The sequence below is a fragment of the Vombatus ursinus genome, unplaced genomic scaffold (assembly GCF_900497805.2).
Source record: "Vombatus ursinus unplaced genomic scaffold, bare-nosed wombat genome assembly UNPS02014798.1, whole genome shotgun sequence".
NCBI lineage: Eukaryota > Metazoa > Chordata > Mammalia > Diprotodontia > Vombatidae > Vombatus > Vombatus ursinus.
Window position 1 is genome coordinate 44,630,596 of NW_020954576.1, and position 23,513 is coordinate 44,654,108.

The following is a 23,513-nucleotide window of genomic DNA, read 5'->3' on the forward strand; positions in this document are numbered from 1 at the left end:
ACTAGAATTAAGAAGGGTTGGAAAAGGCTTGTAGAAGATGGGATTTTAATTGGGACTTGAAGGGAGCTAGGGAAATCAGGAGGTGGAGATGAGAAAGGAGAGCATTCCCAGGCAATGGAGACAGTCAGAGAAAAGGCCTAGAGTCAAGAGATGGAGTGTCTTATTGGTAGAACAGTAAGGAGTTCAATGTCTCTAGATTGAAGAGTATGTGGGGAATTGCGACGGGGTATAAAGTATAAGAAGACTGGAAAGGTGTGAGGGTGGTGCTAGTTTATGAAGGACTTTGAACACCAAAAAAAAAGGATTTTGAATTTTATCCTGGAGGCAATAGGGAGCCACTGCAGTTTATTGAGTAGGGGGCAAGACACAGTCGAACCTGAGCTTTAGGAAAATCACTAGCAGCTGATTGGAGGATAATATTATTTGACTTGATTTTTGCTATGCATGACTTTACTATCTATAATATTCACTTGGCACTTGAGAGGACAGGTTGTGCTAAATGACACCTAAGGTCACCTTGACCTTTAATATTCTGGGATTCTATACTATTCAATTCATCAAATATTTATTAAGGTTTTACTGAAGACTGGGTTCTGGTGATAGAAAGATGAAATGAAATGTGATCCTTGCCTTCACTGAGCTTACAATCTGTAAAGAGGTAGCTATGTAGAGAGTAGACATAATAAAAAAAGAAAAAAGGAAAATTCCAAACAAAGCACACAATGGGAAATTTGAAGAGGGAGAAACCATTTTCAGCTGGTAGGGAAAGGGGACAAAAGTTGACTGCACTTGAGCTGGGCCTTAAAGAAAGACAAGGATTTTCATGGAAAGAAATGCAGAGTAAATGCATTCTAGGAATGATGAAGCAGTCCTGCAAATGCAGGATTGGAAGAAGGAAGGATGAGGTCAATTAGAAGCCTAATTTGCCTGGGACATGGAGTATGTGAAATGGAATTATTTGAAATTAGGCTGGAAAGGTAGATTGCCTACAGGCTGCAGAGTGCCTTGAATACCAGGCTGAGAGGCTTATCCCAAGGGTTATGGAGAGCTACTGAAGAATTTTGTGCAGGACCTAAGACTCAGTGTCCTCATCTGTAAAATAAAGGGTTCAGACCAGATGAACTCAGGTCCCTTCTAGTTCTAATTCAACGAGTTACACAAAATAGAGAGACTGGCCAATGACAGACCATTGCTTAGATCAAATGAGATAATAAGTGCCTGACACATAGTAGGTGCTTAATAAGTGCAAGTTCCGTTTTTCAAGTACAGGATCAGATTTGCCCTTCCTGGTGGGTTATACAGTGTATGTGCAGCATTCCCTGTCTGGTTCCAACTTAACACTTGGAGGCTTAGTGAGCTTTACTTCTAGGAATGAGTTGGAGTGATTCCTATTATTCTACATTGTAATTATGTAAAGCCCAATGTAAATATTTGGTATGATTTTGATTGATGAATAACCACTTCAGGGGTATTATTATTCACCATAATTGGGGTCCACTTGCACATAATCCTGTTTGATCCTTCCAACTACCCAGTGAAGGAGGTGTTATTTTTATACATACACCCATACACATATACATATACACACACACATACACATGTGTACACATATATACATACACATATGTATAAATATATATTTGTAAGTATATATGTATATACACACAGGTATCCTTTTTCAGATGAGAAGGCTTAGCATCACATAGCTAATGAGTACAAGAGTTTGAATGTAGGTCCTTCTGATCCTATCAGGAACCTTATCCATTATACCTCCCTGTTTTTTGTATTGCCTGTTTGCTGTGTCCTATTGTAGCATCCAAAACATCCCTGCCCTCCCCAAGCCTTATGAAAAACTACACATCTTCCACATACTCTTCCTTGTACCTTCCCTCCTCAGGATACCTTTCTGTAGCTGCTAAGTTAGTGCTTGCTAATACAATAGAGAAAACATTGCCTGACAGTAAAAACACAATGTTTTTAATGATCTGCAACTGCTTAGGGCTGCAAAAGCCCACCAGTATTCTTCAACTGATGCTATGAGAGTAAGACGCCTACAACAACACATCGAAGAAGAATTGAACATTAAAACAAAGTAAATAACTCAAAACACAAGTCACTTGACCAGTCTCTGCCTCAGTTTCCCCTGAAAAAAAAAGGCGATAAGAATAGCAGCTATCTCCCAGGATTGTTGAGAGGACAAAGAGAAATATTTCTAAAGTGCTTTGCAAACATTAAAGTGCTATGTAAGTGGTGATGGTGGTGGTAGTTGTAGTAATAGTAGTTGTTATTGTTGTCACTTCAGGGTATTCGCTATTTCTCCCTTATGGTTACTCTCATTACTGATGCAGAGAGCAGTTGATGGATGTAAACAAGCTACAGTATGTTATCTACCAACAATGATTTCCATGTGAGAAGAGATGGAAAAGACACCAATAACTTTATGGCCATAAAGGGAGGAGAGAGATTGATCACATATCAAGGATGAGGCAACATTTATACAGAGGTACATTGATACCTCTGAGAAACTACAAGTAAGAGGGAGGCCCCCAGGGCATTTGGGTGATTCTCTGTGGAGGAAATATAAAATGTGAGATGGTAAGTACTGCTCTCTGCATAGGTAAAGAGAATAACTATACTGAAAAAATAATGGATTGAGCTCCAAGTTCTGAGCTAAGACTTTCTGGTGTCTACAATAAGTCTGGCACCAGTATGATGACCTTCCATTCCCCCAACCCTACCTCCTTACTGCCCCCCACCCCATAACAGAAGCCACCAGGCTGCCTAAGGAGGGGCAAACTGGCCCAGGTGGGAAATGGAACAGGTCCAAACTCCCTTGCTCATCAATAGCAGAATCAGGCCCATCAGTGACTGCTTCACTTCCAGTCTAGTCAAGATAATCAGAAGACCCAGTCTCAATTAAAATAAAATTTTAAAAATAAAAAGAAATAAAAAATTAAATTAGAGAATATATTTTCTTTATAAATGTCAATACTGACTCCCCTCTCCTCTCAAATTCCTCCTTTGAACTTTCTGCTTTGCCTATGGAAAAGACCTGGAATTTGAGAAGAAGCTACCCATTTGACCCAGATGACCCTTTGAGTCATCTGTGGATTGCTGTAAAAGTTGGCCCTTTCTGGATCCTAGAAGCTGCAACATATGTCACTAGCTTCCCAACTTGCCAGTTCTTAATTTCTCAATTGCTCCCTCTGTCATCAGTTGTCCACATACTTTCCTTGAGCCGAGTAGGAGACAATGTCCTAGGTTTGCCCAGCAACCATCTAGTGATGGGCCACATATGCTACTCTACTTGTCTAAAGGGCAACCCTTGTTATCTGTTATCTATGCTCTATGCTTGCATGGTCATCAATTTCTGCTAGGGATTACCAGTCACGTCTTCATTCCTCTTTAGTCTACACGGTGACATTACAGAGTCTCTCTACCATGTGGGTATTCCCCTCCCTTCATTTCCCCTTCTACTCTCCCTCTTTTAAACCTCCTTTTATGTGTTGTCTCCCCCATCAGAGTTAAAGCTCCTTGAGGGTAAGAACTGTCTTTCTACTTTTTATTTGTGTTCTCAGAGTTTGCCTAATAAGTGCTTAATAAATGCTTCTTAACTTACCTTGATTAGTCTGACCTCATCATTTTACAGATCAGGAAACCAAGGCATAAGGAGTTAAAGTGACTTGCCCAATGGGGTCCCGCAGTTATCAGTGATAGAGCTCGAATTCAAACCCAGTTCTTCTAATCCCAAATCCAATACTTTTCACTTGTAACAGAGAAGGGGAGGGAAGAGAAAGAGGTGAGAAAAGGCCTAGTGAACTTGTAGACCTTGCTTGGCTGATCAATAGTGGGTTTCAGCCTACCAAGGGCTGCTAAATTTCCAGCTAGACTTGTTTGAAACTGAACTTAGTTCCCCATGGACTTTGGAGCATTCATGTACATCCTATAACTAATTCTGGTCCACTCACTATATAGCAAAAAGGAGACTTTTTGATTGGCTGTGGAGCTAGAATGGGGTGGGAGGGAGGGAGATGACAGGGTGCTAACATACCCCAAATAAATTTCTTCTTCTGGCTTTTTTCTGCCTGGCTAGAGTATGGAGTCCAGCAGCTGTGAACAGTGATATCAGACTCAAATAAGGTCCATAAAAACCACACATAAAGATCCTTGGGGTGGCATATTGACTTAGAAAATCACAGATTAATATTTTCTGATCAAATTAGAGAAGAATCATCTCATCCCTTCAAGGGTGTCCTAGAGCTCTGAGAGGGAGATGTAGTTAGCCTAGATCTAGGAATCTAATTGATTAATGTGCCTGCAGATTTGAAGAGTAAGGCCAGATTCTTTTTTGGACAAATTTTTGGGACGTACACTATTAATAAGCAATTTGAATTGAGATAAATTTACTTGAGGCGTGCCTATAGTTTCCAATGAGTTAATTTGTTATCCCTCTCATTTATCCTGGGATTATAGTATTTAAAACAGGAAGGGACCTAAGAGACCATCTAATTAAACCTCATAATGTTACATGTGAGGAGGATAAATCCCTAATTAGTTCAACAAGCCTTTATTGATACCTTTTGACCTATAGACATACTGCTGGGTGTAAGGAGGTCTATGACACAAAGAAAGACTCCATAAACACTAAAATGTTTAAAGCAGTGTTTTTGTGGTAGCAAAGAATTGGAAACACTGGGGAGAGGGGAATGGACAAATAAGTTGTGGTATATGAATTCAATGGGATATTACTATGTTGCAAGAAACAATAAATAGGATAACTGCAGAGAAATATAGGAAGATATATGAGCTGATGCTAAGTAAAGTAAGCAGAGCCAAGAAAACAATAGAGGCAAAGAAATAGAAAAGATAATGACAAAATAACAGAAACTGAGTTCTGCAAAATTCTGAAGACCAAGTTTGGCCCCGAAGAAGAGATAAAAGAAAGCACCTCCTCCTGCTTTGTTGCAGAAATAAAGGAACTATACTATCTATTTCAATATATTATTAGTTTTGCCTTTTTCCACCCGCCTTGTTTTTCCCCTTTGTTTATATGGAGTGGTTCTTTCAGGGTGAGGAGAAGGGAGGCATACATTGAGAAATCTAGTTGATGAAAAAAAAAATCTATACATCAATAAAATCTGTTAGTAAAACAAACAAAAAAAACAAATAAAAATTCAAACCTTTACTAATCACCTAATTCACACTGGTGAAGAAGTGACAAAACAATTCTTGCTCCAAGGAATTTGTAATTTACAGGTGAAACTACATGAACAGAAGTAAGAATACTCAACAGTCATTAAACGTTTATTAAGTCCCTACTATGTGCCAAGCACTGTGCTAAGAATAATGCCAGGTAGAATGTGAGAGAGTAATGAAGAATCTAAGTGACTTGCTCAAAGTCAGTAAACAGAAAGTAGGAATACCTAGATTTGAACTCATGACTTCTACCTCCTAATCCAAGGCTCTTTCCACATCATCAGAGACCATGTCCTAACCCAAACCTGTGGCTCTTATGGCAGACATGTCAGATGCTTATGGTAAGCCAGTAGGAGAAAGAGGGAGGGATAAGTATTTATATAGCACCTACTAGGTACCAAGCACTAGGTTAAGTGCTTTACAAATATTATCTCATTTGAACCTTACAATAACCGTGCAAGGTAGGTGTGGTTATTATCCTCATTTTAGAGTTGAAAAAACTGAGGCGGGTTAAGTGACTTCTCCAGGGTCACACAGCTAGTAGATGTCTGTGGTCAGATTTGAACTCAGGGGTCCAGCACTCAATCTATCATGCCACCTAGCTGCCTCCAGTAGAGATGAAACTTTGAGGCATGGAGAATATAGGTTATAGATATTCCTCAAATCCTGTCATCTGAGGATGCTTTGTCTGCAACATGCAGGTGTGATGGGGATAGCATTCTTAGCTATTGCAGATTTCCACATCTAATAGAGCCCTCCTTCTCCCTCTCACTTATGTTTATGAGAATCTGATTTTAAAGGGGGTGGGGGGGCACAGCTCAAGTCTCAGAGTCAAGAGACTGGGTTCTACCACTGAGTTAGCTGCTCTGACTCCTTTTCCTAGAACAAGCTAGCTGTGCTCTCATAGGCAGCTCAGTGGTGTATGAAGAGCGGAGGTATCTGATACGCAGCATAGGCACAAAACTCCTGGAAATAGATGGAAAAGTACTCGAGAAATATTTAACAAAATAAATGAAAACATAGATAATGGTAATATATGATTTTCTAAGTTGGTATGTAGCTGGCAGGGATCCTTATGAACAGTTTAATGGCCTCAGTTCCATGAGTTTGACACCATTGGTGAAGAGTGCTGGACTTGGAATCAGTAAGATCTGAGTTTGAATTCTGTCTCAGAAACTTACTAGCCATGTTACCCTAGTGAAGTGACCTAATCTCTGTCAATTTCATCTTCTCTATTTGTAAAATGGGGATGATAATAGCCCCTATTGAGGGCAGCAAGGAGGCACAGTGGATAGAGTATCTGTCCTAGAGTCATCTTCCTGAGTTCAAATATGGCCTCAGACACTTACTAGCTGTGTGACCCTGGGCAAGCCACTTAACTGTTTGCCTCAGTTCCTTATCTGTAAAATGAGCTGGAAAAGGGAATGGCAAACCATTCCAGTATCTTTTCCAAGAAAACCCCAAATGGGATCACAAAGAGTCAGGACTGTAAACAACTGAACAACAACAATAGCCCCTATTACACACTGTGGTTGTGAGGATCAAATAAGATAATATATAAAGTACTATGTAAACCCAAAGCACTATAGAAATTTTGCTATTATTATTATTAGATGAGATGAGGTTCATCATCCCTAACCACCACTAACTTCCTCTTTCTTGGAGTCAGGGAAACATGGGTTCAAATCCCAATTCCCAAAACACAAATCACAACTTAATTGCTCTATGACTCTGGGGAAGTCACTCAGTCTCCATGAGTTTAAGTCCTCATATATGAAGAGGACAGAAGTTATAACCAGACAGAATTCTTCTTATTATAAGAATGAACTTCCCACCAAATACAGTTCTCCAAGGATAAAAAAAATAGGTTACCTCATTAAATAGTGAGTTCTTTACCATTGGAAGTACTCAAGTAAGGTTCCTTCCAAGTTTAAGACTTGATGATTCCAGAAGGTGTAGATATTTGCTAGGTGAACACAATTTGGGGTGAAGATGAGCCTGCTACTAACCCCTCTGGACCCAAATGGCTTAAATTTGTCCCCAGACAAATTCAACTAGGGTGGCTTGCTTGTTCTTGTAATGATTCCCTTCTTTACTAATTCATTCTAGTTCAAGTCCAAATGCCATGGGTGATTGGGAAGGAAGAGCTTGTTTCAGAACTCACCCACTCCCATTCTCTCTCCAGTGAGGCCGATCATTACCCATAATTCTCTCAGCAGCCAGCTGCTTGGCACAAAACACTGCCAACTCAGCAGCTCTCCCCACACATCCCTGGGGGAAACCATTCACCTTATCACCAAAGAAAGAGAGAGGAAGAAAACTCCCATCTGTTACAGCTCAGAGTGAGAAGCCTCATAATTGCATCAGCACACACAGGCTGCATATCAGATTCTCTTGTTTTTAGGGAGTACTTAGGGAGCTTTCTCTCTCCTTTTATTGTTGTTTTCTCCCCAGCAAGTGACCGTATTTCATCTCCACCGAGACACAATGAAAGAAATTTTCAAGCAAATTTGTTGCTTAATGATTCCAGGGAAGGTGCTTAGAACCATAAATGTCTTCTTGAAAATGTGTAGAGGAGCCCAGGTCTAATTTTTCAAATTAGCACACAGAGTCAGGGCACAACTATTCTGCTGGGTCAACAGTCTGAGTGGAGGATATTGTAGAACGCATGCTTCCAAATAATCACTGCCCCAAATCCCAAAAATTTGTGAGCTTCAGAAGTAGGTAGGAGGTTTCCAAAGGAGAGCAGGGTAGGTGAAGTTGAAGTTACTAAGAGATTCCTTAAAGGCAAGCAGTGGGATCCAGAAACACCAAGGAGAAGCAATGAACTGTAAAATAAGAAATCTTTGGTTGATATGCCAACTTTTAAGGCTGCACCTCAGTTTGCCTATCCCTAATATGGAGAGAATAATCCCTCTTCCTGTCACTCTTCAGTTGTTAGCAATTGGATGTCTCTGAGAAAGGGAAAATCCAAATTGAAGCCTAACATCTTAAGTTCAAAAGAATAATAAGGGCAAGTCTATAGCACGATGTGACATCCAAATACTGTTAACTGGATTAGGCATAGAGGGGATTTTTTTTGTATTTATATACCTCATATACTGTCATCCCAAAGAACTGCTAAATTATAAGAGTCATTAGAATATAAGGTCTTTGGGACAGGTAGGTAGTATAGTGGATAGAGCATTGGGCTTGGAACCAAAAAGATCTGAGCTCAAAATCTGACCTCAGATACTCATTAGCTGTGCAGCCCTAGGCAAGGCACTTAACCTCTGTCAGCCTCAGTTTCCTCTTCTGTAAAATGGGGATAGTAATATTATTACCTCTCATGGTTATGAGGATAAAATGAATTAAATTAGTTATTTGTAAAGTTGTTTGTAAACCTTTAAGTGTTATATGAATGCTAGCTATTATTATAGAGACTAGACCCCATATGATCTTTGCAGACCCCCATATCTAGAAGAGTGACAGAAAAAGAGTAGCTGCTTCAATAAATACTTGTTTAATTCAGTTGACTTGAACTGGAATAACATAATCTTAAAATTATGAGACAATCAAGGTTCTTATTATTGTGCAGACATATACAGTAAACCTTGTCCTCCTCTAGGTTATTCAGCCCAAGGTCAGGTCCCAGGGAAAGAGTTGGAAAATTTTGCAAAATCAGTCTCTATAGCATCTCATGGCCACTGCAATTACTCTGAAAAGCATCCACATTTTAGAAGAAGAGAAAAGTTCAGAGACTTGCTAAATATTATACAATGAGTTGATATGGAATCCATATTATCTTTGAATTTATTATTCAACCATTCAGATCATCATTTGATAATGTAGATGCAAATGTTATGTTAAATGTTATTATTATTACATGACTTTAAAGACTTCCAAACTTACAGTCAATTGAGTCAAATGATCAACAAGCATTCATTAAATGCCTATCTGAATAGGGGTGAGGAACCTGTGGCCTCAAGGCCACATGTGGCCCTCTAGGTCCTCAAGTGTGGCCCTTTGACTGAATTTAAACTTCACAGAACAAATCCCCTTAATAAAAGGATTTGTTCTGTAAAACTAGGACTCAGTCAAAAGGCCACACCCAAGGACCTAGAAGGCCACATGTGGCCTCGAGGCCACAGGTCCCCCACCCCTGGTATCATGTGCCACAATATTAATAAGGTTGGTAAAGTATTTTGCATATATTATCTCATTTGAAATGTGAGACAATCCTGGGAGGTAGGTGCTAATATTGCCTCCATTTTACAGATGAAGAAACTGAAGTTGAGAGAAGTTCAATGACTTTCCCAGGGTCATATAGCTAGTAAATATCTGAGGCAGGATTCAAACTTATGTCCAGCACTCTATACACCATAGCATGTCATTGCCTGTATATCATATTAGATGGTGGAGATATAATGGACAAAAGTGAAACAATTCCTGACCTCAAGAAGCTATGTGCTACTCAGGAAAACAACAAATATATAGCTCAGTATAGACAAAGTATATACAGAATCAGTAAGGTATTTTAAGGGGAAGGCACTAGAATCCAGGGGTCAGGAAAGGTCTCACGTAGAAGGGGACAACTGGGGTGGCTAGGTGGTACATAGAGCACCAGGCCTGGCGTCAGTAAGACATGACTTCAAATCTGGCCTCAGATACTTACTAGCTACGTGACCCTGGGCAAGTCACTTAACCTTGTTTGCATCAGTTTCCTCATCTATAAAATGTGCTAGAGTCAAGAATGGCAAACCACTCCAGTATCTTTGCCAAAAAAACTCTAAGTGGGGTCATGAAGAGTCAGACACAACTGAAATGACTGAACTACACAAAGGGGCATTTAAGATGATTCTTGGAAGAACCAGGCATTCCAAGAAGTGGACATGAGCAGAGAATGAATTCCAGGCTTGGGAAACTGCCAGTACAAAGACACAGAGATGGGCAATGAATTGTCACATATAAAGAATAGTATGAAGGCCATATGGACTGTACCACCAAGGGTGGGAGGGGGAATAATATGTAATAAGCTAAGAAGAAATATGAGGGCTTTAGATTCCAAAAAATGGAGTTTATAATTTTATTTTAAGGTAGTAGGGAAAAACTGAAGTTTATTGAAAGAATTTAACTAGTAAGACCAATTAGAAGACAATAATTCAGGTAAGACGGGATAAGGCTCTTAACTAGAATCGTGGCTGGTTGGAGAGAAAAGACAGTTGCGGAAAATGTTATAAAGTAGAAATGACAGAATTTGGCAAATGATTGGATATGTGTGGTGAAAGAAGGCAAAGTCAAAGATGACACTGAGTTTATGAACTTGTATGACTTATAGGTGGCAACCTTGACAGAAACAGGAAAGTTCAGAAGAGATCTGGATTTGGGGGGAAAGATAATGAGCTCTGTTTTGGCCATGTTGAGTTTGAGGTCCTGGGGACATCTGATTCAAATGTTTAATAGGTAAATGGTAATAAGGGACCAACACTCAGGAGAGAGACTAGGGCTGGATATATAGCTTGATGAGTCTTTTGCAGAGAGATGGTAATTAGATCCATAACAGCTATGATAAGAGAGAGAAGAGAAGGACCTCTAGGATAGCCCATGGGCTACTCCCATAGTTATGGGCCATGATATGACTTAATGAAACAGAAAAGGACTCTGAGTTGGAGAAGTCAAGCAAGAAGGAAAAAAGAATGAAGAGAGAACAGTCACAAAATCCCAGAGAGGAAAATGGTCCAAGAGGAGAGGGTTGTCAAGAATGTCAAATGCTGCGGCAACGTCAAGATGTGCAAGGACTGAGTGAAGGCCATCTAATTTGGCAATAAAGAAATTATTAGTGACTTTGGAGACAGGAGCTGAAATTGAGTGAAGTTGGAAGCCAGATTGCAAAGGGTTGAAGACAGGAAAGGAAATGGAGGCAATGGTTATATTTCTATTAATGTGGTTGAAAAAGAAAGGGGAGAACTACAATGATATGGTCTACAGAAGATTTTTAAGGGTGGGGAAGATATGGGAGTATTTAGAGACAGGAGCAAAGGAACCAACAAATGAGGAGAAATTGAAGATTGGTGAAAGAGGAGACGGTGGTTGGCTAATCTGATGAAGAAGACTCTAGTGTACATAGAGAGGGACTGGTCTTGTTGAAGGAAAAGATCACATCATTATTAAAGATGAGTAAAAGAGGAGACAATATGAGATGCATCAAGGTGTGAGATGTAGAGAAGCAGAGAATGGAAAATGACAAGATTTAGTCCTAGTGATTTGAATAAAACAGTTGTCTTAAAAATTTCCAAATGCTTGTTCAGTCAAACTAAAGGGGTTTATATGAAATGAGTTCTGTGAATGGGGTGTGGGGGTGGAGAAGGGCCAGTTCACTGCAGTTCTTCAGAAGTTTGACTGTTGCCAAGGGGTTTTCAAGTCTCATTGAGCTGAAATTCCTAGAACTATAGCAAAGGGTCTGTTCTGTGTAATCCAATTTCCTATTAAAATGTATAAGTATATATATGTATAAATGTATATATGTGTGCATGTATGTGTATATATGTATGTGTATATACACATATATCCATATACATATGTATGTGTATATGTATATGTGTTTGTATACACATACACACTTAATGTCAACAACTCTCTCAACAGCTTTTCCTACCTTAAAGCTCCCTGGTTTAAAAAAATAATTGCAATTAACTATACAGACAAGCCAGGAAAAAAATGTAGAAAGGGCATGTGATATTTCATATACATTCTGCCAGTACAAAGCAAGGAAATGAAATTCTGCTCCCTGTTTACCCCCTCAAAAAAATAAGCACTTAAAGACCAAATGTCTGGTATCCATAGAATGTGTGATGAATCCAATTCTACTTTCCTAGCCTGGCTACCTTCATTTGATATTCCATCCATAAATAATGCCCAGTGCGCCACTCTGACAATGATATGAAATTAGAGGTGAAAAGCATGTGACTCCTAAGGGGAACATAGAGAGGAGGTTGTAACTCAATTCATTTATATATTTATTTTAAAAGTTGTTATTTGGGTAAGTTCACAGCAGTCAATAAAGCATTCCTGTAGGGTCCCTCACTCCTCCGAGGCCTCTAATTTCATTTGCATATTGGAAATTCAGCATTTTTCCTTACTCTAATCAAACTTGCAAGAAATTCAAGGCTGCCTTTATTTAACAAAAGGTTTGAGACTAGCATGGGGGACTGGGAAGGGGAGGGGTGTGTTACAGAATACAAAGAGTGGTCAACAGAGCCATGTTGTAGGGGTGGCTGGGATCCCACAGTCTGTGCTACCTCTAACATCTTTTCACAGATGAAATTAGGTTAAAAAAACACCGTCACCGCAATGGGATAGGGAAAGTCTTAAAAGAAAAAGTTTTAAAAAGTCAGAGTTCCACAACTACTGCCACAGGAACGCGGAAGAGAACAGGAAGGACTCAAAAGGCAGTCAAAGACACAACTGTCATCGATTTGTTGACACAAAGCCACCACTTCCCAACCCTTTGGTGCATTGTGCCCAATTCCTCGAGCAACTCACAATACAGTCCAACACATGATACCGTACCCAAGCATGCACCAACAGAGGTGCTCACACAAACGGACACCAGGGAGGGCCAACCAGGCAGGTAACTAGATTCCCTGCAGTGGTAGTGCTCTGCCATAAAGATTTACCTGGCTCGTTTGCTAACATAGCATAATGGCCAGTTTAGGAAATATCAGCCCCATAAGCCTGGGCTTTCTCTCTACTATTATGGGCTCTCCAGAGGGAGGTTAAGATCCTGCTTAGGGCTATTGATATCTGCTACTACCTCCATGCTTTCTCAGCTCAACCGCCCTGCCTCCCTGGCCATGGTAACACAAAACATGCAGTTTTATTAGGGAGAGATAGAAAGAGAGGTTATCTCCAGAAAGCCTTCCTTGGTATTCCTCCTCCTTCTGTTCCCCTCTTCAAATCTCTCAAAGCAATTTACTTGTAATTCTTCTGTTCTCTTAGCACCTTGGTTCTAACTTTTACTCCAGCTACCTGTTTGTGTCTAACGTCCTACAAGGAAATAATAAGCTCACTGAGGGCGAGTACCATGTCTTATTTCATCTTGATGTTCTCCATGCTTAGCATAGTTCTTTGCACACAGTAGGCTCTCATTGTTTATGAAACTAAACTGTTTACTCTGCCTTTCCTTAGTTGTCTAGGATTCTAGGAAAGGAAGCAGATGTCTGTATCCATTTATGGGGTCCAGTGAAAGATGCAGGGAGGTGGGGGTTTTTCTTCTCTCTCCTCTCCATCCTTTCCTGTCACATGCAGACACCAGAGGAGTTTGCTGTCCTGATGCTTTGTTTCTAATCTCTGAGGAACACACTCAATAGCATATCCATCAAAACCCCAATAGATTTCTCAAAAGCAATCTTCCCCTAATTGTATTCTCTCTTTTACCAGCGATTCCTATTTTGAGTGTGTGTGTTTGAAATTATGTTATCTATGTGCCACCAGGGCACCTGGTCCATTTGCATATTAGGAAAAAATTGAATAAAACATGGGGTGTATTCTTTCAAATGGGAAACAGTTTCTTCAGTAGATACTTTCAATTAGGGCCAATTCCTCCAGAATCAATCAACGCCGCCACTCAACAAGTATGTGTTGCACCTGTTATGTGCCCAGAGCTGTTTTAAGTGCCATGAGGGCTACCAAAGAACAAAAATGGGATCTGTGCCCTTAAGGAGCTAATATTCTAATGCCTACCATTCAGCTCAATACAATATTTATTGTTTATGAAACCTACTAACTTCAGAAGTCAAAACTGAATTTTCTCTTTGAAAGTCTGTTCTGTCCTTAGATCAGGAGCTACCTCCTAAAGCTTCTCTCTTTGAGAAAATGGAACAGAAGAGAATAACTCTTAGAATTGGTAGCTGGATCATCTCTGCTGTAGTGACTGGGAAATTTAGAGATTTGTAGGAAATAAAACCACTTAGATTCTTGCAGAATCTGCTGGAGAAGATTGTTAAATTTTGTTTCCCATATACTTTTTTTTCGGTATTTTTTAAATTCATTTTAAACTTAAATACAAAATGAGAAAAGGGAGAAAAAAGACCATTGCCATGTACACAGCAGAACATGAGAGGATTCAATATAAAATCCTATATATTCTTGTCCCTACTTGTTTCAGCCCTAGCTCTTCCTAGTCCCTGTCTTGCTCTGTCATCTTCTTTGACTTTACCCTGTGGTACCCCAGTTATTGTTAGCAAACTCCCTCCCCCCAAATTCTAGATCTCTTACTCTCATGTTCATTTTGCCTTTGGAAGCTACCAGAGAGCTGGATTTCCCTTGGAGATATCTCATCCCTTCCTGCACTCTCCAATGCTGAGCACTCTTTATCTCATGGCTCCCCTTGACGTTGGGCATGGAGAAGTGGTCAGCATATTCCTTGTTCTCCTCTGTTACTTTCAGACCGCTCTTCCATCCCCATAACTTACATGAGTTTCAAACGAAGACATGTTACTGTTTTTCCATATCTTATTCAGATTCTTGTTTCTATCATCTACCAAGTTCTGGGTTACTCTCTTTCCTTTCTCCATGAGTTCAGTCCACTAGCATCCCTCACAGTCTCTTTTCTAGTCCCACACTTGGTGACTTCAATATTCATGCTGATATGCCTCTTATCATTGCAGTTTCAGACCTCTAAATGTCTCTGTCCCTTTATCTGTCCTTTCTTACCTCTAGTTTAAAGAAGAGGTTCTTCTTGCCTAGAACAATCCCCCCAGGAATTCTATCACATCTCTTCCAGGGGTTTGGCCCATTAATAATTCTTAGTCCACTGGCTTTTTCCTTGCCATAAACCTGATTAGAACTCCCCTATCTTTTTTTCTTCTTTTTTTTTGAGACTGAGTCTCCCTATCCTGCCCAGGCCTTAAAGTACTGTGATCATTTACAGCCCTAAGAACCTTTCGCATATTCTTTTTCTGGTCTGTTTCACCTAGGGGTGTACCAGTAAACAGTTTAACAACTGAATTTCTGGGGGAAAAAAGAAATTTATGCTTGAGTTTTTAAGTTTAATATGTATTATTCACATATTCTCCATCACTTTCTTAAGTCTAATCAATAAAACAATAAATCAAGCACTGATTTGTAGAATTTGCCAATTTCTGCAGATTTCTGAGGTGTAAACACACACTAAAAATTTAACTATCAGCTCTTTCAAGCCAGTTGAAGATGAGTTCAGGACATCCTTGCTTTTGCCTCTCCCTAAGCAGCCCAGTGGCCCTGAGGATCTTAGAGACTCACTGTTATTGGTGCCAGATTTAATATGGACACTGGACACTGGATCATTCAGTTTTAGCTCTGCTATAGTTCAGAGCTCTCAAACTCAAGGGATACACCAGTCTCAAGCTCTCCAGTAAAGCTACAACTCCACATTCCCCCTATCTTAAAGAACAAAGCAAAATATAAAATATTTACTTGATCCTGTTATACCTTGAAGCAAGAGGCTCTTAACGTGTGTGTATGTGTGTGTGTGTGTGTGGAGAGAGAGAGAGAGAGAGAGAGAGAGAGAGAGAGAGAGAGATGGATGAACCCTTTGGTCAGTCTGGTGAAGCCTATTAACCTCTTCTCAGAATAACATTTTTAAATACATAAAATCAAGTGCATAGGATTACAAAGAAAGGCTATTGTATTAAAATATAACTTTCAAAATATAAAAAAAAACAAACTCGCTAACTCTACGTTATGAACACTAATCAAACTATCATCCCATACCTTACTGGCTTTTTCACTATTAAGAACTAGAAAGAAAAAAAAAAGAAGTCTACAATTGATGCTTCTCATTACTACCCACTCACTCCTCAGCCCTTTCTAATCTAGCTTCTGGCTCTACCACATGACTGAAACAATTCTTGCAAAGGTTCCTGATGATTTCTTAATTGTTAAATCTAAAGTCATTTTCTCTAACCTCATCCCACTTAAGTTTTCTGTAGCTTTCTATAGTTGTATTTCTTGCACTGAAACTCAAAGGACTAGCTGATCTGTGCCTTCAGAAACTTGTGTTTTCTTTGGTGATGTCAGATGATTGGGAATACAGCCCCCATTGGGGAGCAGGCAGAGCTAAAATGCAGAAAAACCTCTCAGGTGGTTTTTCACCAAAGCATAGCAGAACTTGACTCTTGAGTTTGAGAAGTGGTAAAGTATGGCTACCGAGTAGGGAGAACAGTGGGTACCCAAGCAGCCACTCTTTTTCCACCATTCCAAACCATGTAGGAAGCAATGGCTTCCGTAGCAACTGCCTTCTCTTTGGGCACAAAGTATGAATAAAATATGGCAAAGACTAGGCCTTTGGATGAAAATGAGTGAGTGATCTCTTACTCTCATGAGTGTTGTTTTCTCTGCATTTTCTTGAAAAGTAAATCTGTTGGGGGTGAGGAGGAGAAGAATACTCTTAGAACCCTCTTAGATCATTCTGGGATTAGTTCATAACAGCAGCAGCAATTATCCCTTAGTAATTTGACCAGCTCCTGACATTTTTTTCTACTGGTATGGTGGATAAAATGCTACGCCTGGAGTCAGGAAGACCTGAGTTTAAATTCAGCTGTAGACACTTACTAGCTATGTGACCCTGGGCAAGTCGTTTAACATTTGTTTGTCTCGGTTTCCTCCAGGTATAAAATGGGGATGCTAATAGCACCTTCCTCCCAGGGTTTTGTGAGGATCAAATGAGATAGTGTCTGGCATGTGCTTAAATGCTTGTTTCTTTCCCCTCCCTCTCCCTTTCTTTCCTACCATCCACATATAAACAGAAGCCGATACTCTCCTGGGAAGCATACAGACGGTATTGCTCCCATCTATTGTTTCCTACATGGATTTGCAAATGGGTCTGGGAACAAAAATGGTCAATAAGGGTTAGAATCCCAACAGTGTAGATCATTATTTTCCAGGATGACAGAGTTGTCTGGGCATCCCAACTTGGAAACCCAACAGTTTTGCACAAGACTAAATTTCCTTGCCTAAGCTGAGACAAATGGCCAAAAGTTGGATCACCAGCATCCAGGTGTCATGGCTGCCTTTGAGAAAGGAAGAGGACTATCAGATGATGTGAATCTGTCCCAGTTACTTCTCTTTCTCTACCATCCACCTGCATTTTTGCAGTTACTCTTGAGCTATCAAACTATATGTTGCTGACAGCACAAAAGCCTTGTTATGTAACTGGACCTTAATTGTTTTGTTAATTACTAAGGACAATTACAGCAAGAGCTGCTCTTTGGTCTTTTCTTAGAATCTCTGTGGACAATAGAGGAATCCAGGCAATTAAGGTAGGAGGCAGATGGATTGGCAGTTTGTTTTCTACCTCAGATTTCCTTTCTGTATGTCGATTGCGTTCTCTCTACTATACTCACCACCTGTAGTAGATTTACTCTTGTACTCAGAAAGACTGGCCTGGGAATGTGTTGCTGTCATGACAACTTACTCCTAAGTAAAGAGAAACAGATAAAGGGAGGGTTACATTCTTGAGACTCCTTTCTCATACTATGCTGCAAGTCTTTCTTTTTTGTGGAAGGAGGGATGTGTGGGGGGGTGACAATGATAACAGAGAGACTTGTACCTCTGTGCTCAGAATAGAGAACAGATCTGTGATTAAGCCTGGCAAATAAGTATAGTCAGCTTTCCATGCCTCACTCAGCACAATACTAGGCACACATATAGTCAATAAATTCTTGTTGATAAATTGATTGCTTCAGGAAGCAAAAGTGTAGATAATCTAAAACACTAGACAGTCTGACAATCATTTTGATGTCACTTTGGAATTCATGGAAAGACAGATATATGTGTATACACAGTGCTCACACTGAAAGAATCTCCTTGACCTCCCCTTTTCTGTCTGGGACCCAGATGGACAGGGGAGGGGGGAAACATACAAAGAGCAGATCATCCTGGCAGGGTAACTGAGAGTTGATTGAACAGATAAATTACCGATGCACGACTTTTCAGTGCTTCCCCTAGGACTGAAATAAATGAAACCCACATTCTGTGCCCCTTATCTGCAATAAATTGCTACTTGCCCTGGGTGAGTTGCTATAAAAAGGTCATGGAACTAAAGTTAAAGGCCTTTCTCTGAGGGCCTGGGAGAGAGCACATGACTAAAAACTCAGTAGGAAAATGGGACCTACTCTCCATATGAGCCAATTTTTGCTACGAGCTAAATAAGACGTCCCACGGGTAACCATCCAAACACAACTGCCCTTTTCTCTCTAGTGCAGTCTTGCCAGTGGGTTCTTAGAATATCTGCTGGGAATCAACAGAAAAAAAAATAAATAAAAGACACAACGTGGTGGGTTGTTGGTAAACTTCCCCAGAGAGTACAAGGCAGCATGATTGCTAAAGTTTCATTTTCAGAGTCAGTCACCTATAGTGTGCCTTTCTCACTGTGACTTCTGCTAGACAAGATGATCAGAGGTTTAGGATAATAGAATTCTAAAGGTGGAAGCAATATTGGAGGGCCTCTAGTCCAACTTTATCATTGTATAGTTGAAGAAACTAAGGCACCAAGAGATGGAGTGAATTCTCTAAGTTCATAGAGTAGCACAGTAACAGAACTAAGACTCGAACCCAGTTTTCTTGCCCCCCAATCCATTGCTCTTTCTATTTCACTACACTGAGTTCAAATCCAGCTTCAGATATTAACTGGCTGTGTGACCCTGGACAAGTTACTTAACCTTGTTTACCTCAGATTCCTCATCTGCGAAATGAACTGAAGAAGGAAATGGCAAACCACTCTATTATGTTTGCCAAGAAAGTCCCAAATGGGGTCACCAAGAGTCAGACACAACTGAAATTACTGAACAACGCTACTTGAAGCCTTATAAATATACACTTGTCAATCCGTCTTTGGTTGATTCAAGGTCAGTGGTGAAGGGGAAGGAGTTGTATCATTACAATCTAAGTGATAACTATTGTAACTAGTTGAATTGGTAAATTTATTTCCAAGGCAGTTCATGGTATCCAGAATAAAAGAATCTCAGGGTTGGAAGGGTCCTTTTTAGTCATCCAGTCCAACCTGTGCCTGAATGGCAATCTCTTTAACGTTGCTGAGAAGTCGTTCTTCAGCTTGTTTGAAAACATTTAATGAAAATTTTCCCTGCCTTCTTGCCATCCATTCCACTTTTGTTCAGTCATAATAAGAAAGAGGTTTTTTTCTTTGTGATGAGCTAGCGTCGTCTTTCTGTAACTTGGATCGTAGCTCTTTGTTCTTCCATCTCATGCTAAGTAGATCAAGTTGTGACATGGGAGAAAGCATTGACTCTCCAGGAACTGGACTCAGGTCCCACCTCTGATGCTGATTTTCTGTGTGATGTTGGACATGTCTCCCAGGGCTTAACCTCCCGGGGCTTCAGTTTCCTTATCTGCAAAATGAGGACATTGGGCTGTACGGCCTTGGAGGTTCCTTCCAATTCTAAATCTGATCCCCAGTCTATTCTCTATCTCACCCAATCTTCCTTTAAATGCTTGAAGTCAGATGTTATGTCACCTCTTTTTAAAAAACCCTAAAAAAACCCATATCTTTCAATTGATCCTTTCTGGCAAAATCTCCAATTCTCTAACTATCCTGCCTGCCCTCCTGGGGATGTACCCCAGCAGGTCAGGTCAGAGTCCTCAAATGTGTTGACTAGAACCGAATGCAATATTTCATTTGAGATGTGAGTTGACGAGAACAAAGTATGGCAGGACTATCACACTAGCACTCTCAAAACATAGACAGAGGGGCAACTGGGTGGTGCAGTGGATAGAGCACCAGCTTTGGAGTCAGGAGGACCTGAGTTCAAATCTGGTCTCAGATCAGACACTTAACACTTACTAACTGTGTGACCCTGGGCAAGTTACTTAACCCCAATTGCCTAGACCAAAAAAAAACTAAAATAAGAAAATAAAAAAATAAAATAACAAAACATAGACAGAAAGATGGATGACAGATAGATAGGAAGGGGAAGGGCAGAAGCATTTATATAGCACCTACTATATGCCAGGTGCTTTACAAATATTATCTCATTTGATCCTTACAGCATCCTTGAAAGATAGATGCTGTTGTTATCCCCATTTTAGAGTTGAGGAAACTGAGGCAAACAGGTGAAGTGACTTGCCCAGTGTCACACAGCTAGTAAGTGTTTGAAATCAGATTTGAACTCAGGTTTTCATGACTCTAGGCCCAGTGCTCTATTCACTGGGCCACAGACAGACAGACAGATACACACATACATACATACATACATACATACATACATGCATACATACATAAATACATAGAGATGTATGTACATGTATATACATATATAACATACAAAAGTCAGTCAGTCTGATTGTGTATGTATGTATATTGTGTATGCATATATAGCAAGATAATCAGTAATATAATGAGTACTCTGCAATCTCATTCTTGCAGAGCCAGGCTGGGAGGTATAAGCTCATGCACACCCATACACATACCCAAACACACACACACACACACACATACACATACACACACATACATATATAACAAAATACTAAGTACTCTCTGGCTTTACTCTCTCAGAGCCAAGCTGGCTATATATTCTTCTGGGGGATGGATATGTCTTCTCTCTTGAGTTCTCATTCCAGTGTGCTCTACCTGCCAACCCCCATTAGCCACCCAAGTGACAAGCACCTCATTTCCATTTAACCAACTAAAATAAATTAGGTTTTGCTAAAGCATACATGAGGCTCAGTGGATGGAGCTCTGGAAGTCAGGAAGATCTGAGATCAAATTTGACATCAGACATTTACTAGCTATGTGACCCTGGGTAAGTCATTTAACCCTGTTTGCCTCAGTTTCCTCATCTGTGAAATGAGCTGGAGAAGGATATGGAAAACCACTCCAATATCTCTGCCAAGAAAACCCTAAATGGGGTCATGAAGAGTCAGACATAACTGAAACAATTCAACGTAACAACAACATTCATCTATATCTGAGGGAATGGGAAAACTCACGATTTCATCGGTAAATGAAACTCGTAAGTAGAAAACTGTCTCTACCAATGCAGATCAGCACTTGCTCTGATACATATAGTTTGGGCTTCCTGATGCACTGAGAGATTCAGTGACTTAACAATAATAGCTAGAATTCACATGGTGCTTTAAGGTTTGCAAAACACTTTACAAATATGATCTCATTTTTGCCTAGGATGAACCCTCTTGACTCTGATGCAATTCCCTACAGCCTACACACCATGCTGCCTCTCCCACTTGGCCACCATATCACATTTGTCTCATTTTTAATTCACAGCCCACTAAAGTCTCCAGATCTTTTCCACACTGACTGCTGTCTAGCCATACCATTGTGTATTTATTTATGAAATCAATTGTGTAAATTCAGTCATAGAACTTTCCATGGAGCCACATTCAATTCCGTCTTTTTGGATGCTATCCAACTATTCTAGATGGTTGAGATCATTTTGGATCCTGACTCCATCATCTATTCTTCGTTATCCTTCTCAGCCTAGTCCCATATTCGAATTTGATATATTACATTTTACATTCATCCAAGTTGGTAATAGAAGTGTAAATAATAAGTATATAAATAGAATAATAAAATAAATAATAAATAATAAAAATATCAACCAGCACAGGGCCAAGAATGGATATCCCATTAGCAGCAATGGCCTCAGTTCTCCATAGCAGCAGTGAGAGAATGAGGCACTTAAGTTAGCCCTGCTCCTTGATGACATCAACTGTGTTATATCCAATATACTTCTTTCCTCTCCTCCACAGTGCTGAGAAAAGGGTTTCAACGAAGTCCGAGCACAGATGGTTTGGGATAGTTGTTATTGTTTTTTACAAAGCAAAGTTAGAAGAAATGAGTTGTTCCTGAACTCTCTAAAGGTAGTCACAATAATACACAGCTGAGAAAAAAGCCTGTGATGCTGTCTTCAAGACAGTTTCCTTTCCTAGGATACAGACAATCCTTGGAGGCAGGGAAGGAGACCCGATGAACCCTGAAGGAGTCATCTAGCCTTTACTGGCCTTCTGGAACTGATTCAAATGAATGAGTTTTGTGTAATGAGGGGGATAGATACTAAGGTCACTGGGTCCCTTCAGCATACTAGGGTAGTGTACCAACTTAAATTCAGAAATTTCTTTCCAGAATGCAAGCTATGTTCACAGATATTTCTCCAATGTACCTAGACATCCAAAGACTGCAAACTCTGGATAGAAATCTGTAAATGGATTCTTTGATGTATTTCTGGAACCATCAAACCATAGAATCTCAGAAATAGAAGGGACATCACAGATCATCTAGCCCAATCCATACCAGAACAGAAATCTATAGGACCACTGGACTGTGAGATCATAGATCCAGATGTGGAAGGGACTTTCAGTATCAGCTAATTCAATATTAATTCTACAGACAAGGAAACCCGGGTCTGGAGAGATTAAGACTTACCCAGGGTCATATATGTAGTTATTCCTTCTACCAACAGATAACCAGTTACTAGACATTGCTGCTGCCATCTCCATTGGCTAGTTTTTGTTTCAATATACACTCAGCAATGTGGTTGGGATATATTTGGCCCAGAACTATGAAAAATTAAATTTGGCTGAAAAGCTTAAAGACATTTTTAAAAATGCCAAAGCCAAGAAGAAACTTCCAAGTCTTTAATGCCAACTCTTGTAATGTCTTGTGGATGCCTTGATCATAATCTGAAAAAGACAGACCTTTCCGATTTGAACTAAGAGCTCCTACTCTCTCCTTTAAGATTGTGATTTGCTTCACCCCAAGATACACCTTTGAGCTAAAATATACCCATAGCACCAATTACAACTACTCTTTATTACTCCCCTTGGATTCTGCTCACCCCTCTACCTGCTAGGGAGGTTTTGAAACTTGAATCAAGGTGTTTGAGTAGGAAATGCTAGGGTTGATTGGTTGTCTCTTCCCATATCTCTTCAATCTGATAACTGCTCTTCCAGCCTCCTGTAGAAAACATCCAATGATATGGCTCCTAAAGCAGCCCATTCTACTTTTTTGACTCTTCATTAGAAGAGTCATATTATATAATATAGATATATGTTAGGGAACATATATCTATATTAAACTTAGATCTTCTGCAACTTCCACTTATTACTCCTAGTTCTGCATTCTAGGAGCCAGGTTGAATGAAACTAATCCCCCTTCCCCATGGCTGCCCTTCAGATACTTGAAAACAGTGACCATGTCTTTAAATCCTCAAGACTAAACCACCCTAGTTCTTGCAACTGGCCTGCATATATCATGGTGCCCAGTCCTCTCACTATCGACTTCATCTTCCTCTAGATACACTTCAGCTCATCAATGAACATCA

At 40.0% G+C, this 23,513-nt stretch overlaps 1 protein-coding gene across 1 annotated transcript; it reads left to right on the top strand.

Annotated features, from left to right (window-relative positions):
• Window positions 1-17,690: 17,690 nt before the first annotated feature.
• On the top strand, window positions 17,691-22,831 carry LOC114049419 (short transmembrane mitochondrial protein 1-like). The gene is made up of 2 exons (XM_027870683.1): window positions 17,691-17,699; window positions 22,697-22,831. The coding sequence occupies exons 1-2, from the start codon at window positions 17,691-17,693 to the stop codon at window positions 22,829-22,831; spliced, it is 144 nt and encodes a 47-aa protein (XP_027726484.1).
• The last annotated feature ends 682 nt before the right edge of the window (window positions 22,832-23,513 follow it).